At 32.8% G+C, this 17277-nt stretch overlaps 1 protein-coding gene across 1 annotated transcript; it reads right to left on the bottom strand.

The window, feature by feature from the left end:
• Positions 1-1798: 1798 nt before the first annotated feature.
• Positions 1799-17266, bottom strand: LOC148597125 (fumarylacetoacetase-like). The gene is made up of 12 exons (XM_088563553.1): positions 17121-17266; positions 13677-13787; positions 11486-11607; positions 10851-10900; positions 10160-10250; positions 9423-9520; positions 7586-7738; positions 6273-6479; positions 5307-5353; positions 4535-4636; positions 3751-3868; positions 1799-2872 (listed from the first exon to the last, which is right to left on the bottom strand). Exons 1-12 carry the CDS (start codon positions 17199-17201, stop codon positions 2793-2795), a joined length of 1260 nt encoding a protein of 419 aa, XP_088419679.1. The 5' UTR covers positions 17202-17266; the 3' UTR covers positions 1799-2792.
• Positions 17267-17277: the final 11 nt, after the last annotated feature.

The raw sequence follows: 17277 nt of genomic DNA, 5'->3' as shown, positions 1-17277 counted from the left end.
TTGTAAGAAAAAACGATTTCAAATCATCTTCCAAATGTACCGAAGATGATGTTTTCAAAATGCTGGAATTTGTTAACGACAATATATTTGTCCAGTGTGGTGGACGCGTTTTTAATAAACGGTCGGCATTCCGATGGGAACAAATTGTGCTTCTTTACTGGCTAACTTATTCCTTCACTCTTATGAGGCTGACTATATTGATGATCTGATCAAACGTAAGGAACATCGTTTAGCCAGATCCTTTTGCCTCAGTTTCCGCTTTCAATGACGTATTATCATTATACGGATTTTATGCAGCGCATCTTCTCCAAAGAATTCGAGATAAAGGAGACTACAGACACTGTGAAGTCATCCTCATATTTTGACCTACAAATAGAGATCGATGGTAAAAGAAAACTATTTATCAAACTAAACGACAAACGCGCTAGACTTCTTACAATTAGGTTTCTGGAAGAGGGTATTGTAGTTACAAGAATGAAGTCATCACTATATAAGTTATGAACTCGTGGATCGTTATGGTGTATCCATTTGCACCATCCGAACTGATTTGTGCAACGCGTCATCGTTTTCCTTTCCCCTTTCGTCTATACCACGGACATGACTTTTTATGAGCAACTCGGTTTCTGGAAAAGTAGAGGACGCTTACTCTTCTGGTGCACCTGGTCCATGCTCCTGGATTTTATAGGAGAGTTCTTCGTAATGTCATCACTTACCTGTGATTTGGTTTTGGTTGGCAAAAATCCATTGAGTGGCATAGGGTATCAACTTTAAATCATCACAACTTTTTCATTTTTAAAGATAATTGACAAATTCTTTTGGTTCCGAAAATTGCAAATAAAATTATTTTTATCCATGGAATTTTTAAATAAATATTCAGTAATTAGACTATATGCACACAAGATTTTAATAATAATTTTATACAAAAATAGAGGTTTACATATAAATATCACTACAAATTTATTATTTCAGTTATAAGTTATAATTTCACATACATAATATGAATTATTTTATCTAAATGAAACATTTTACAAAATCAAAATTGGATATAAAATAACAAAGTTATAAAGTTTTGAAAATTGGGATTCTAATCATGAAATTGTCAATCGTTTATTTACTTGTTTATTTGCCAACCAATTTGACACTAAATGATATGTAAATCAATGAATATGACATTTTGTTCCTTTGTACGTATTTAAAATTTGATTATTTTATGTTCTTTGGTCTTTGTCCCTGGATTTCATTCTTTTGATTTCTGATAGAATCTTGCCTCAATCGATTACTCCATCTAAAACAGAGTGGGGAAACACTCCCTTACCCACGTGGGATTTTGAGTAGACCAGCCTCGAAGAGATAGTACTCTGACTGTTAAAGTCAGGTATTCCGAAGGCTGGGCTCCACTACCAACCCTAGTTTGTTCTATTAACCTGCGAACATCGACCATATGAGACCTATATTGGTATTCAAGGTCGTTTAAAAAAAAAAACAATCATCATCAGATGACGTCATTCTTTGTCACTTGTACTAGCATCCTGGGGTTACCATATTTTGCAAAATATACAAGATATTCATTCAACTCTTTCCCGGTATGACCAATATTGCCTAACAGCATATAACAATGTTCACTCAATGTATAGGGACAATTAGGATGGACTGAATAGTCCTATTCAAGAAAGTTGTACTGTCTATGCAACAGAATGCTAGTATCACACAATTCTTGTGCTATTCCTGCTGATGACACTGGCCAAAAAAAAAAAAAAAAACCAAAAAACCCCAAAAAACAAAAAACAAAACAAAACAATAAAGCTATCAATAAAATATATTTGTTTTAATTTATTAAAGATATATTGATATCACTATGAGACCCATTCACTGAACATATGCATTCAATTAACAGTACTTCAAAATGAGATTCATATCACTATTATGTCGACATTTAAAACATTTACTCAACTAACAAATGATTCTGATTTTTTGTTTGGTATATATAAAACATGATTGTAAAGAAAGTGGAAGTCTCTGTAAGAATCAGGCAGTGGATAAAACATCCAGGGACTTTTATATTACAATATACTAAAACACATTCCCTGAAACATCATATGGTGTGAAATAACCTTCCACTTTGACAAATGTTGTTATCGAATTCACTGAAATGCACGGCAAATAAATATTTCAGGGCAGATAACTCTGTCAAAAACCTCCATATTCCAACATTCTAATAAAAAATGTCTGTAAATATTCAGTGATACATAGAGTTTGAAAAGAGAGGAGTTTACCGTCAGGGTATTTGACATGCATCTTTAAGATTTTTTCCTGACAATTCATAATCACAGAAATTATATTGAATGAATAGTTGCAATAAAACAATGTGCTTTGAAATGGAATTTTTATGTTAACTAACCCCCCTTAAATGACAATACTGGTACATGTATGTATAATCCAGAAACCTTAGGTTGATAAACTTTAGTGAGTATCTTTTTAATAAGTCATTTTCTTTTTTCTATCTTTCATTTCATTGAACAATTTATATTATGGTTCCATACATCTTGGAAAGTTCTGAATTGTTATAAAAGAAAAAATCCTGATACATAAAAAAGCAAATAAAAAAAGTTGGCATATTGAAATGGAATGTAAACATCATCTAATACTTTAACAATTTAGCTTTTCATTGACAAAAGAGTATTATTCAGATCATCCTAATAAAAGTTCAGTAACATCATAAGAATCCCTCTAGCCTTCGTGCCTCTACCAATATCCATCCTACTGAAATGCTGCCATCTGATATGGACTGAATGTTATGACATTTCTAAAGCAGGTAGTACTTTCCCGGTACATGTACCAAACCCTATCCTACATCCAGCTTTCTCACAATGACCTAAAAATAAAAGACATAAAGATAAAAAGTTTGACTGAGTAGCAACAACCCATAAAAAAAGATATTTTACGAAACACTGCCATATCCTTTCTCCAATGTATGATATTCATTTATTTCTCTGCATTAAGGATGTAGGCCTAGGGTAGGGGACACAACTCTAACAAATCATTGGAATGTTTGTATTCAGCATTTTACATCAATCTCATGTAAGCATGAAAGTAACTTTGACTGTTTCAAATGAAAGCTTGATAGGCTTTGGTAAAATTGAATATGATACTAACATATCACTGATTGCGAGAGTTATGTCCCTTACCCTAGGTCTACCTCCTTACGTTAAATAGTTGCTAAGAGAATAACATAATGGTATATTTTCTAATTTTAGAAATGTACTCATTCATTTATTGCTCTTTTCCAGAGTATCTTTCTTGAGTATTCAAACAAAAACATTTCAGAAAATATCAAGGAATAATTAAGGGAACCAAGATTCGAGTGGTAATCAAAAAGACATGTAAAACAAAGAACATGAAATAACCTAATTATCACCTACAAAGAAACAAAAGTAAATGAGCGACCCATACTCAACTTAAAACTGGGAGCATAGACCAGGTGCACCGGTAGGGTAAGGGTCCTCTGCTTTTCTAGAAACACCCACAATTTTTTTGTTAAAAAATGTCACATTCATGCAAGTGTTCAGTGGTATGCATTTTTATATAAATGTAGGGTGTAATTTAATGGAAAGTTACTCAAATCACCCAGAAGCCAGTCTAAATTTGTGTTAAAAGTGGTTTTAGCTAAATATTCAAAATTGCTATAAATAGCTAAAGTCAACTATCAAAATGGTTAATTTCAAATCTTAAACACTGCTTTATAATACTCACCAGTCATAATGACTTCATCCCCATCTTGAAGGAACTTTCGAACCACACCATTGCCCAGATCTATGGGTTTTGTTCCCTTCCAACACAACTCTAAAAGGCTACCAAATGAGTCTTCTGTCTGTAACATATCAATCATAATATTTGTAATATTTCATGAAAATTCATGTACCGGTAATATCAACCATAAAGCTCAACCTTTCAAAGCTACATAACAAATACAATATTCTTGGACTAATAGGGACCGTACTTCAGGTCCTACTATGTAGATGCTCTGGGCCCATTTCATGAAAAAATCTCAAGTTGAGATTTTCCTCAAATCTTGAGTTATTTCTCAAATATCCAATTTCAAGCAATCTGAATGATTTGAAATTTCAGTTGAGGAAATATGGGGGTCAAAGGATTTAAGGATTTTCTTTTGAGTAAGAATTTGTTTTCTCACTCAGGCACAAAAATACTTAATTTTTTTTTGCAGCAGGCAAAGTTAATTTTTTTATTTGAAAATCTACATTTTTAAGTAATGGGGGAATATTCAATCATAATATTTTTATCTGTCTATGGCTGAGTAAAAAAAAATATAAAAAGCTCAAATTTGAAATTATTTGAAAAAAAAAATCCCAGAACCCCTCCCCCCTCCACCTCAGTATAAAAATGGTTGATGCCTTTGGTCATATTAATCCCAAAAAAGACTGTACAAACCAATTTGTGGACAAGAAATCTCCCATCTAAATTGAGTTAAAATGTCTTTCAACCTTTCAGATATTATGAAATTCCAGTTCTAACATACCTCTCCGCTTATTGTCCCTGAAGCCATCAAATCTCCTGGGTTGATATTACACCCTGATACTGTGTGGTGAGCTAACTGTTGTTTCATTGTCCAGTACATGTACTGAAAAATTTACAATACCCAATATATTTCAAATTTGAGTTTTTTATTTGTTGAATATTCATACTCCTGAGTAATACAGGACTTTATTCTACATGAATATTCATTGACAGAGAACTAATAATAGATAATGAACCAAATTAACACAACTATTTTGAATGATTATTAATATACAGTAAAATTAACTTAAGAACTACTAAATAGTATGAATACTCAAGTAGGATGAAGTCCAGTATTACTTGGAAGCATGAATATTCAATGAATATTCATGTAGAATGAAGTCCTGTATTACTTGGAAGTATGAATATTCAATAAATATTAATGTAGAATGAAGTCCTGTATTACTCCGGAGTATGAATATTCAATAAATATTCATTTAGAATGAAGTCCTGTATTACTCGGGAGTATGAATATTCAATGAATATTCCAGTAGAATGAAGTCCTGTATTACATGAAAGAAAGAAGTTACTAATACAGTGGAAGGACTATCACTTTTTCCCTGTGGTTTTTGAAGTAAGGACAAACCAAGAATATAAATTCTTAAGGAAATGAGAGCTTATTGCATAATATTTAAAGGATTCATACAATTAAAATCTCCATTAAAATTAATACCCACAAAAAATATGTACCTTCACAGTAAATGTGACTCCTGGTATAACTAGAAAGAACTCACCTTGAAATTACTTCTACATACTGTGGCTGGTTTACTTAAACCATCACCTACAACAGGGGACCAGTTATAACAATAACTTTGAAGATAATGGTTTGGCAAAAAAAGAACAAAAGCGGTGCTTAAGGCCAATCTTTCACACTATTTTTAAGTTTTATTCATGATTTATTTGTATGTAGTTCCTTTTTACCTTTTAAACATGGCTATTGTTCACTAATTCATTATTCTTATTTACGTTTAATTTGCGCCACTTTACAACATATATTATTTTTATTTCACAAATTTAGTTTAAGAATATAAGACCTTGATCTTTAAACTATAGCAAAAACCTCAGAAGAGCATGCAGGAGGTAATTTTCATGAAAATCCATCAAAGCAAATGCGAAATAAAATTACAATACAATATTACACAATGTACATAATGTAGGAAGAATGAGGGCCAAACTGTAGTCATTTTCTTTCCCTAACAATGGACGACCAATGTTTGTGCTTTCCATTCTGTGTTAAAACAGTACTTGCTAAAAATAAGCATGCTGGCAAGGGATGTCCAAGATTTCAAGTAACAACTGGGGAACAGTTTGCCAGACAGAGAACATTGAGAACAATTCTTAATAATTTGCCCAGTCAAATGTATGCAGAGTGTTTATACACATCCTTTCCTATGTTATTGAAGGGTAATAACAAAATTTATAAACTGATAAAGTCTTGGCAGTAGTCAAAATGAATAGTCTAAAAAATGTCCCTGTTACAAATGTCAAAACTGGAAAATTGGAAATCATTGTAATGGCCCAGATTTGGTACAGGTAAAGTAATACTAAAAAAAATTTGTGCCTTGCTCTTCACCTTCATTTTACTTTTTCTCAAAGCAAGATTTCAAAATATTAGGGATGGCACACACCTGTCACAGCACAACTAAACACAATCCTTTTACCATAAAATAAACTGCATCCATCAAGTACCTAGTACTTACAGTTTAATGCTACCTCAAGCTGTATATCAAAACTGTAAGGATCTTCATGACAGAGGTATGGAAGAGGTTTGGGATCCTGTGTTGTATTCTGTACTACAAAAGGTTTCAGGGCATCCATTGTAACAATCCATGGTGAAATTGTAGTACCAAAGTTCTTACCAAGGAATGGCCCTAATGGTACATACTCCCACTTTTGTATGTCTCTGGCTGGAAAATACAGTATACATAATTCAGAAATTTTGTAGGTAAGTGTACAGGTGTTGAGATTTTTTTTGTGGAGGGGGGAATGTTTGTGGAATTTTGAATGAAAAAAAAGAGCCGAAGACAGAATATAGGCTTTCAATGAACATTGGGAAATTTCCCATACCCAGAGTCAGCCTATGACTGGCCCTTAAAATGTTATATACATTTATTTATACACATATTATACTTCATTCTAAAAACACAAAGTTCTATTGGATAAGCAATATGTCTTATTTTGGTCTATTCCTTGCTAGTTCCATCCATAAAAATAATTGGTAGTTACAATACCACTCTCATCACAATACATCTCCCTATTGACCGGAAATGTCTTTCCTTGTCTGCATCTATTTCATTTTCATTTAAAATGACTTTAATTAGAAACATAAATAGTGGAAGTGTTCATGTTTGTTTTTTTGCTAATGTTGAATTATTCAATGGTTAAAATACTTGTAAATTTCATTCCAGTTTGATATTCACAATATCTGAAGTACTGCAGCAGTTATGATAGAGTTTTTTAAATATTATACACATGTTCATGAAAGTGTGATGTATTGACAAAATATCTTACCTGCAGTAGAGGGTGATAGACAAAGTAACAAGTTAGAAAATACATCATCCTCGACTATATCTCTGGTGATACATCTAACTCGTGTGTTACTTCGGCATCTCACCCTCTACTGCAGGCAATATGTGTATAGTATAATAGCATCATGCAGACATTTTACCATAATGACAATTTTCTTAATGCAAAGATGTTTTTTTCATAAATGTAGATGACAATAAATATTTTGACCTGGTCTAAGGTGGCATAAAGTCCTCATAACAGTTAACTATACAGATTTAACCTTTGACCTGTGGAGCAGTAAGAGTTCTATAATGTATTTCAGGCTGCATAGAAATGGCAAAACAATCATAAGAAAACATGCTCAGTAGAGCTATTTTGGAATGTAAATGTTTTAGCACTGAATAACCTACAACCTCTTAACTACCCAATTAAAAGAAAAGCAACATTTGTTTTAAAGCAATTTGACTTCATCTTCTTTAAGGCTGCATCAACTCCCACTACCTACCACTCCAATCATTCATGAGGACCATTCCAAAGATATAATCTTCTGCCTTGTCTATAGGAACCGGTTCACCAGGATTTGTTTGTGGCCCAGTAAAGAATGCCATCTCAAGTTCTATATCCAACAGCTTACATTTGGAGAATACAGGTGGCTGCTCTGTAATAAATCCATTATCAATACAGTTTTAAGTAACAGGCCCCACTTTTTCGGCCTTCATATCTTTTCGTGCCTTTAGTCCTATCTGTATACAGATTGGTGTTTTGAAGAAAACCTTTCATTCATTTCCCTTATAAATCAACCAAATCAAGGATAATTACTCTTGAAAATTGTCAAACTCAGATCAGTTACTGTGAAAATACTATTGTTCGTGGGTACCAATTTTCATGGTTATCATGGGTAGGTCAAAACACGAAATTTGGTTCCCAACAAATAGTAGATTTCCACTGAAGTGTATACTGAAAACTTCAAAACCATGAATTCTAGCATCCACAATTTTGTGTTTCTTCCCTGGTATCCACAAATTAAAGTACTTTCACAGTATATGGTGTGTACCAGTAACTGTTTCTGAATTAGAAAATAAAAGTGAATTTTAGTATGTATGTAACACCTCAAATCTTTATGACTGCTACTAAATGTATCAGTACCTGTAAGTACCAGGCAAAGAATGGCATGTGGTTTAAAAAAAGAAAAAAAAAACACTTTCACCTATTTGATTCATTTGATTTGAAGCCAAGAATTCCTGAATTTTTCTGGTAAAATGATTTATAATTGCATTGAAATTAATAAATCTCTTGCAAAGAATAGTTCTACGGCAAATAATTCTGGCACATTTCTAGAATAAGTCACCACTTTTAGTATCAATGTATTTCAGATCTGTGAGTATTTGACATGCACCTCTCGAAATTAAAAATTTTTCCCTGAAGCTTACTAAGACTTATACTTTAAGTGAATGGTCTCTGAATCATGCTCGATGAACATGATAATCATGTTGCAAACCAAATGATTCTCATGTGTTGCTCATTTGGCTGTGTATACTGTAAAAGTACTTTAATTCGTGGATATCAATTTTCGTGGATTAGGGAAGAAACACAAGTTCGTGGATTCTTGAATTCGTGGTTTTGATGTTTTCAGTAAACACATCAATGATATTTTCCTTTTCATTAGAACCAAATTTTGTGGTTTGGCCTACTAACAAAATCCACGAAAACTAGTACACCATGAACAACAGTACTTTCACAGTATTGTATCAATAACAATGAAAATTGACATATAATGTCATGTTTCATTGTATTGATGTAATCATTAAGCTATATCTGATCACCATACTTGGTCTTAAGGAGGTAGACCTAGGGTAAGGAATACAACTCCTACAAATCACTGAAACGTTTGTTTTCAACATTTTACATCAATGTCATGTAAGCATCTAAGTAACTTGGAGGTTTTTCATTCTTTTTCAAATGAAAGCTTGATAGGCTTTGATAAAATTGATTATGATACAAACACATCCTTGATTTCAAGAGTTATGTCCATTATCCTAGGTCTACCTCCTCAAGTCAGGTAATTAAATGACTGCTTTGTAAAATTCAAATTTCTTAGTTTCATGTAAGACATTTACAAATTCTAATGATTCATTTTTTACAGCATAGCTTTCATCATGCTTTTTCTTATAAAATCAATTTCTAAACTATAAAAAAATTTACATTGCTACTTCATCTTTGCAACAGATTTTTTACGAAAAGAAAACTTACTCTTTTCTTATAAAATTAGTTTCTAAACAATAAAAAAATCTTCTTTGCTACTTCACCTTTGCAACAGAATTTTAACAATAAGAAAGACTTACTCTCATCAGGTCTCATCTGTCCATTTGGTCTCCTGATAGGTGTACCAGATACAACCACTGATGACGCCCTTCCATGGTATCCTACTGGTAAATGTGTCCTACAAATGAATGAATGTTTTCATAGTAAAAATTACAAAGAGGAGATACATACAGTCAAACCTGTACATGTATTATTAACCACCTGTATTCACCAATAACCTGTCTTGAAAGATCAAGTTCATTTTATTTAATATTAACCCATTCCTGTATATAAAGACCACCTATTTTATACGACCACGATTTTGCTCTCCCTTGGTAGGTCAGTTAAAACAGGTTTGACCAAACTTTGCTCCTACCGGTACATGTACAACAACTTTGAAAAGCCCCTAAATGCATTTTCAAACTAAACTATTTTATTAAAGAATGAATATTGACTCTTTCTATTTGTCATGATGTTCGAAATTGTCCTTTAGCCTATTCTTGTTTAAAATAATTTTCCTGCTCTCTACGATAAAATTAGGATTTTAAAATGCTTGCTAAAGCTTGCATGTTGAAAATCTCAATTTCATCATCTTGAGTGGAGAAACAATTTAAAACACTCATTACTGAGGAAGCATTTATAGATAATCATATTTTTCATCCTGTGTTGCAAAACAACCTGTACATTGTGATCAAACATCCTGTGTCTCAAGGTGTGTTTGACAGGTAACATAGTAAATTATTAGGAACATTTTGACATAAGATTTTAGCTATATTACCAGTTAGGCATCAGGGCGTTTTCTGGTCCTCTGAACATGACACCAACATTGTAGGCATGATTCTTTGATGAATAAAAATCTGTGTAATCACCTACAAGAGAAGAGAAAACATCATTTTCACAGAAGGAGGCCTAAGAACCAAGAATTTAACACAGAATGGCCCAAGTCCTTTATCAGAAAGTGGCCTGAGAACCAAGAATTTAACTAAGAATGGCCTGAGTCCTTTCTCAGAAAGTGGCCTGGGAACCAAGAATTTAACAAAGAATGGCCAAAGTGCTTTCTCAGAAAGTGGCCTGAGAACCAAGAATTTAACAAAGAAAGTCATTCATTTTAAGACATATCAAAATCATGAATTCACTTCTACAGTCTTCATTCTTAAGTTTTTCATATTCATATTTTGCTTGTTGTTTTTGTCCAAGTTATCTTTTTGCTGACTTCGAGATTTGGAAATCTCTTTGCATATCAGAAGTTTCCTTAATTTCAGTTGAAAAAAACAAGCAATGAAGTACTTTACACATGCCATTTTTTAACCAATATTACACATGCACATTTGTGTCGAAAAATCAATAAATTGATATGGTAATGTACAGATGCTGCCAAACTCACCTCTTAAATAAATACCACTCAAATAATTGTTTAAAAAGATGTTCTTTAATAAAAATATGAAGGTCTTTAAACATGTTTAACTAACCTATTTGAGCAGGCAGGTGCATAGTGGCTTTGTTCTGGCTAACAAATGCTCTACAAAAATGATTAAATCTCATACATGACACAGGCACAAATTGTTCACATCTAAATTTGTTTGAAAATTGGGAAACTGATAAATCCTGAAATCAAATCTAATCATATAATATTGCACACTTTTGTCAAGCTTGCATTGAAATATCAAGTAGGTGTAGTCTGTGCATACACAGCATTGGGTAACATTATATGCCCCGCCTTTGAAGCAGACATATAAAATGTTTAAGGCCTGGTATAACATAGTTTCAACTTTCATAAAATTTGACTTAAGGAGGTAGACATAGGTTAAGGGACATTACTCTTGAAATCAGTGATATGTTTGTATCATATTCAATTTCAATAAAGCCTTTCAAGCTCTCCTTTGAATCAGCATGAAATCAGTCCATGTTACTTAGATGCTTACATGAGATTGATGTAAAAAAGTGAATACAAACGTTCCAATGATTTGTAAGAGTTGTGTCCCTTACCCTACATCTATCTCCTTAATTCATACAGAAACATAAAGCATGGGCAAGACAAACAAATAGACATTCAAACATTCCATAGATCAAGAGTCAAATTGTCCAAAATTGTTCCTACATGTACCTGGATCTAAGCTCAGCATTGTCCTTTAGTAATGGTTCATCAGCCGATAATATTCTCTGTAATGTGGCTCTTGCTTCACTCCAGGCAGATCTACCAAGTCCCATAAACCCATTCAATGTAGTCTTTGGTAAAGAAAGAAACAATTATTAATTCATACCACAGTAGACCATGTGAAAGGTGTGACACTATAAAGTAATAAGTATCTGCTAATTCCATCTTAGTTACATATATCATTTTCAATTTGTGAAAGATGTGACACTAAGTATTTGCTAGCTAATTTCAATAATAAAAAAACCCAGAAAACAACCATGTAATATTATAGAGTTATTGCATGAATATTGTCCCGATCAGATTATTATATTGCACGAGCCTGCGAGGGACAGTATTCATGCAATAACCCTTTTATTATATAAAACGTTGTATGTGTTTTATTGCACTAGTTCAAATATGATGCATAATAAATATATGAACCAGTGCAATATGAATTTATGAATGTTTGATAAATTGTAGTAAAATTGAAAGGAATGCATTTTTTGTTTGTATTATTTGAAAGAACAAGAAGCTCCCAGAAGCCTGAATTGCCCACCTGGTTGAATTTTGCCTTTCAAAGGCAATAAATTTAACAAGAAGTTGTCCAACAATTTTGACTCAAGAAGTCTTTGGTATGGCTTATCATAAGGTTCATTTTCAACAATTGAAAGTTTCTTTTAATCTATCACTGTTTTCAAAATATAGACTGAAAACTGTCATTTTTCCCCTTTCAAGGGCAATAACTCTTACAAGGAGTCAGGTCTCACTAACCACCTCTGGGTCAAATGGCCACTTCCCTATGTAGTACCAAAAATACACTGTTGATTTTCAGTATTTTTTATTCTAGTAAATTTTGTGAAGAACTTCTACGGTCATTGTACCATTAGAATAATGATTTTGAAAGCCTTCTTTTCCAAGCTTCGGAATGGTATGCAACTTTCAGGTGTCATTAGTCCTCGGAATTCACAGTGAAACATCGAAAATTACTTGTTTAATATGTAAAGTAATAGAAACTTTAGAAGTGGTTAGTGAGACCTCATCTGACAACTTTTACCCCAGAAGACTTTTGTAGTCCTAATAATAAGGATTATTTCAGCTATTGAAAGAATTTGGCTAAACCTAACGGTTTTGGAGATATATATGAAAAACTACTGTCTGACCGCTACACCGTACGTTCTATTTTTAGTAACGGCTGCCATGTTTTTTGACGGATCAAAAATCCCTATATCTGTTCTATGCAGGATACACCAAGGAACATTCGTACCAAGTTTGATCCCCATTGATCCAATAATGTCAGAGGAGAAGATTTTTGAAAGAAATAACATTAAAAATAGCAAAAATTGTTGAAAAAGGGCAATATCTCTAACATTACTCAACAATTTAAAACCAAAATTTGACCATAGATAGGTCTTATCATGCTGAACACTTTTACCCAATGTCAGAATTTAGTTAAATCTAACGGTTTTGGAGATATATGTGAAAAACTACTGTCCGACCCCTATATTCTATTTTTAGTAATGGCGGCCATGTTTTTCAACGAATCAAAAATCCCCACATCAGTTCTATGCAGGATACCCCAAGGAACATTCATACCAAGTTTTTTGGCCAGGTGAGCTCAAAATGGAATCACAATAACTGTCACCAAACACGGAAATATGTTGACCCATATAGCCAGCTAAAGAGGTCATTGCTGTTTTTATAACAACCTGTCAATATCCCGTTTTAGCAGATGAATACAGTGCAATAAAAACATATTCGGAACGTCTCCGCATTTTCCAGATATGAATGAAAGTTTGTGCGCAAATACCGGGATATATTGCATGCTTTGTTTTCTATTGATTTGAATAGGAAAATATTTAATACTATATAATAAATCCTTGAATTTGCACAGAATCTACATAATCATTAATGGAAAAGAACTCTTACGCCGAGCATCTAATATGGATTTACAAAATGATGATGATGATGAGTTTAAACAAGTTGAAGATAGAAACCTTACACATAAACATACTTGCAGTTTCAGAAAATTATAAGTGGTTTATAGTGTTAAAATTCAATTTTACACATCATCACATGATATTTTTCACACTTTTATGTCCACTGTGAAAATAGAGAAAATTATTACTGAGAAAATTAATACTTTCACAGTAATAGTAATCACCTGATCAAAAACATCCTGTTGACTCTGTAGCACAGGTCCATTGAATAGAGTCTTAACAACTGTTAAGTCTAAGATCTGGTCTCCAATAGCAACACCTATTCTGTGCCTTGGCTAAAATAAAAAAAAAATTAATAAAAGAACTTATTACTGAGAAAGTACTATTGTTCATGGGGTACCAATTTTCATGGTTTTTTATGGGAAGACCAAACAACAAAATTTTGTTCCCAACAAAAGGAGATTTCCTTTGATGTGTATACTGAAAATCTCAAAAACAATGAATTCAAGGATCCACAAACTTGTGTTTTTTCCCTAATCCACAAAATTGGTATTCAGAATTATAGTACCATCACAGTATTTGCAAGAAATTTATGTTGATATATGAAACAATGTTTTCCTTGTGTTTATTAAAGCTGTGTGATACTCAATAACTATACATGAACTTTAAGGAGTTTCATTAAAAAATCATCCTTTCATACATTGTATCTTCTAATCATCTAGAAACCACCTAGGGATGGACATGAGACTGACGGTCACACAACTGATAAACATTGAAAGAGAATGGTAAATTCTGTTTCAGAAACATGAGAAATGTGATATTCCACAATAAAAAGGAAAAAATCTGGTCTGATCAATGCTCACAACAAATTAAGGTGGACTCAGTAACCCACATTAAATAGAAACAAAACAACAAAATATTACATGTATTTAAGTTAGCCTTATCATTTTTGTTATTTCTTTTTTATTTTGAAGTCCTACATGTATGTAACAATATTATGAAAAAAAAAAAAAAAAAACCACAGGATTCCATGTAAAATATTTATTGTGGTTTTACCCTGTAGACATCAGATACATTGTATTTTACGTATTTGAGGATAAGAATTCTTGATCAATCAAATAGACCATGCTCTGTACTAGAATGACAGGGGGAGCCAGATTTCTAATGTGCTAGTTAAAAGAGCAACAGCCCACAAGCAGCCTAGCTGCAGATCCGTAGCTCTTATGATCTTTTTTTTGGCAGATCTATGGTCCACATAAACAAAAGAAAAAAAAAGACCTTCAGAGCTATATATGGTTCCATAGCTAAAAAAATAGGCGTCTCAGCTCACAAAGGAAAGTTTTTTTTCCATCTATTATAATTTTCATGATATTAAATAAAAACTGCACAAGTTATAATTTTTCACATTTCAAGGGCAATAACTCAAGGAAGGAGTTCTCCATTAACTTTAACCCAATGGAGACTTTTGTTGAGCTTATCATAAGGATCATTTGACCATTCTTCAATTTAAATTTTGTTTCTATCTATACTATATAGTAGTTTATAGGTATTGACCAAAACCATATTTCATCTTTCAAGATCAATAACCCTAACAAGGAGTTGTCCGACAGCTTTTACCCAATGGAGACTTTTGTTTAGCTTATTTTCCAATATCTCTAAATTTCTTTGATAAATATGCAGAAAGTGGTGATTGACCCCAACAGCAGTGGCCATGTTTTACATTTTTATCTATATAGGAGACTTCACAAATCTCATTAGTGATGTCATATTCATTAATTTGCTTAATATAATGCGTTAAATTGGTTGGCAAATAAACAACTAAATAAACAATCGACAGTTACGTGATTAGAATCCCAATTTTCAGAACTGTATAACTTTGTTCTTTCATATCCAATTTTGGTTCTGTAAAATGTTTCATTTAGATAAAATAACTCATATTTTGTATGGGAATTTTTAAGTCATTTACTTGAAAATAAATTTGAAATAACATTTATTTGTAAACCTTAAGGAGGATACGATTCACTGTATGTACCAAAATCACTGTATTTTTAGGGTATGTCACAGCGGCCTTCGATACTCACGATATGATGCTATTTTTATATAAATTCATTGGCATTAGTGTTATTGCTAGACAAAAAAAGTTTTATTGGCAGTGTAGGCAAGGAGTTAAATATAGAAGGATTGGAATCTCAAGCACTTATACATAATATGTTAATAAATATGTTGCGTGGGGAGATTAACAGAGAGTACACCCATGATGCATTTGGTTGATATTGAGCGTGCCCTGTTAATGGCCAAAGATTTTGATCGCTTCAACATTTCATCACAATAAATGTAAGTATTCTGACCCATTTAGTTTGAAAAAAAAAAATTAAAATATCCCACCTCAAGTTGCCTCCAGACAATTTTAATGTTTTGTTTTGATCAATATCTCAATTTGAGGACTTAGTCTCTTATAAAATTTTTCAACATGGTCAACACATTCGAGGGTGGTCTTTCCTCCTCATTTAAACTTCAAATTTTTCCTTCTTCCAAACCCAATCAATCACCATAAAATTTGTTTAAAATTGATCAGAAATGATCCGAGGGTGTATATAAGGAGTTTTATAGCTGTCGCTCTCCCTACTTTTGTGATATCAATGTTTTTATATGCCTTGGTTTTGATTCCTGACTGTGTAACCCTGCCTTCAAGGGCACTTTTTGTATTCATTTAAAATTCAAACCCCTTCTTCCAAACCTGATCAGTCACCATAAAATTTGTTTCAATTTCATCAGAAATGGTCTGAGGGTGTATATAAGGAGTTTTATAGTTGTAGCCTTCCCTTCTTTTGTGATATCAAAGCTTTTATTTGACACAATTTTGACTATTGAAGGATTGGTGTAGTAGATGTAGAGCAAAATTAACTCCTCCCTCATGATCCCCAAAATTGACTTATGTACTTCAAAATGGTAACATCCTGTAAGTGAAGGCTTCAATGCTAATTTGAATTTCAAATTCTTCCCTTGCGGTCCCAAATTTTTACTTCTAGTTGACATATTTCTTTCAGTGAGGTACTGATCGAAGTACATAAGAAATTTTGCTGAAAACCATCCGAGCTTTATCCCTGTGTATAGAGAATATTAACCAACAATTACAAGACACTTGAAAATATAAGTGACGAGTATGATTAAATCTGGCCACGCAAGAAAGTGTGAGATTCAGTCCTGTCTACTATAAAGATCCTTGGTGTGGGGAACCAAAAGAATTTTTCAATTATCTTACAAAAAAAAATTAAATTATGATGATTTAAAGTTGATGCCCCATGCCATTCAATGCATTTTTTCACCCAACCAAAACCAAATCACAGGTAAGTGATGACATCACAAAAACAAAGAACTCTCCTATAATCAATGTAATTTTGTTAGTAAATACCCTAAAGATGCTGGTTACCCAGTTAGGTAATAATCCACGGAGTGGTTTCTGAGATTTTAAAGAAAAGTAATGACGAAGAAGTGGTGGCAACAGCTTACATGGCATGCCAGGTGAGCTAAAAGGGGATGCCCTGTTCATCAACTCTAAACACACTTAAGCAATCGATTGGCTTTCAAGGACACACCTCCAAAATTATGAAGCAGAATAGGCGACTGCAGGGCGATAGATTTCTAATTAAAATAAGTTTTTAACATACATTATCTTCGGTTGAAAATATTCCATAAGGTAGATTCTGGATTGGGAAATCGCTCTCTGGAGTGACATGAATAAATGACATCTTTTTGGGTGTTGAATTCAGACCTACAAATTTCACGTTGGATTTCAGCTGACCTTGACCCTGTAGTAAATTTCTT

Source organism: Perna viridis, chromosome 15 (genome assembly GCF_037379345.1).
Source record: "Perna viridis isolate PV_CMFRI_1.1 ecotype Kerala chromosome 15, ASM3737934v1, whole genome shotgun sequence".
NCBI classification, from domain to species: domain Eukaryota; kingdom Metazoa; phylum Mollusca; class Bivalvia; order Mytilida; family Mytilidae; genus Perna; species Perna viridis.
The sequence above is the reverse complement of the archived record's forward strand: the minus strand, read 5'-3'. Positions and strand labels throughout refer to the sequence as shown.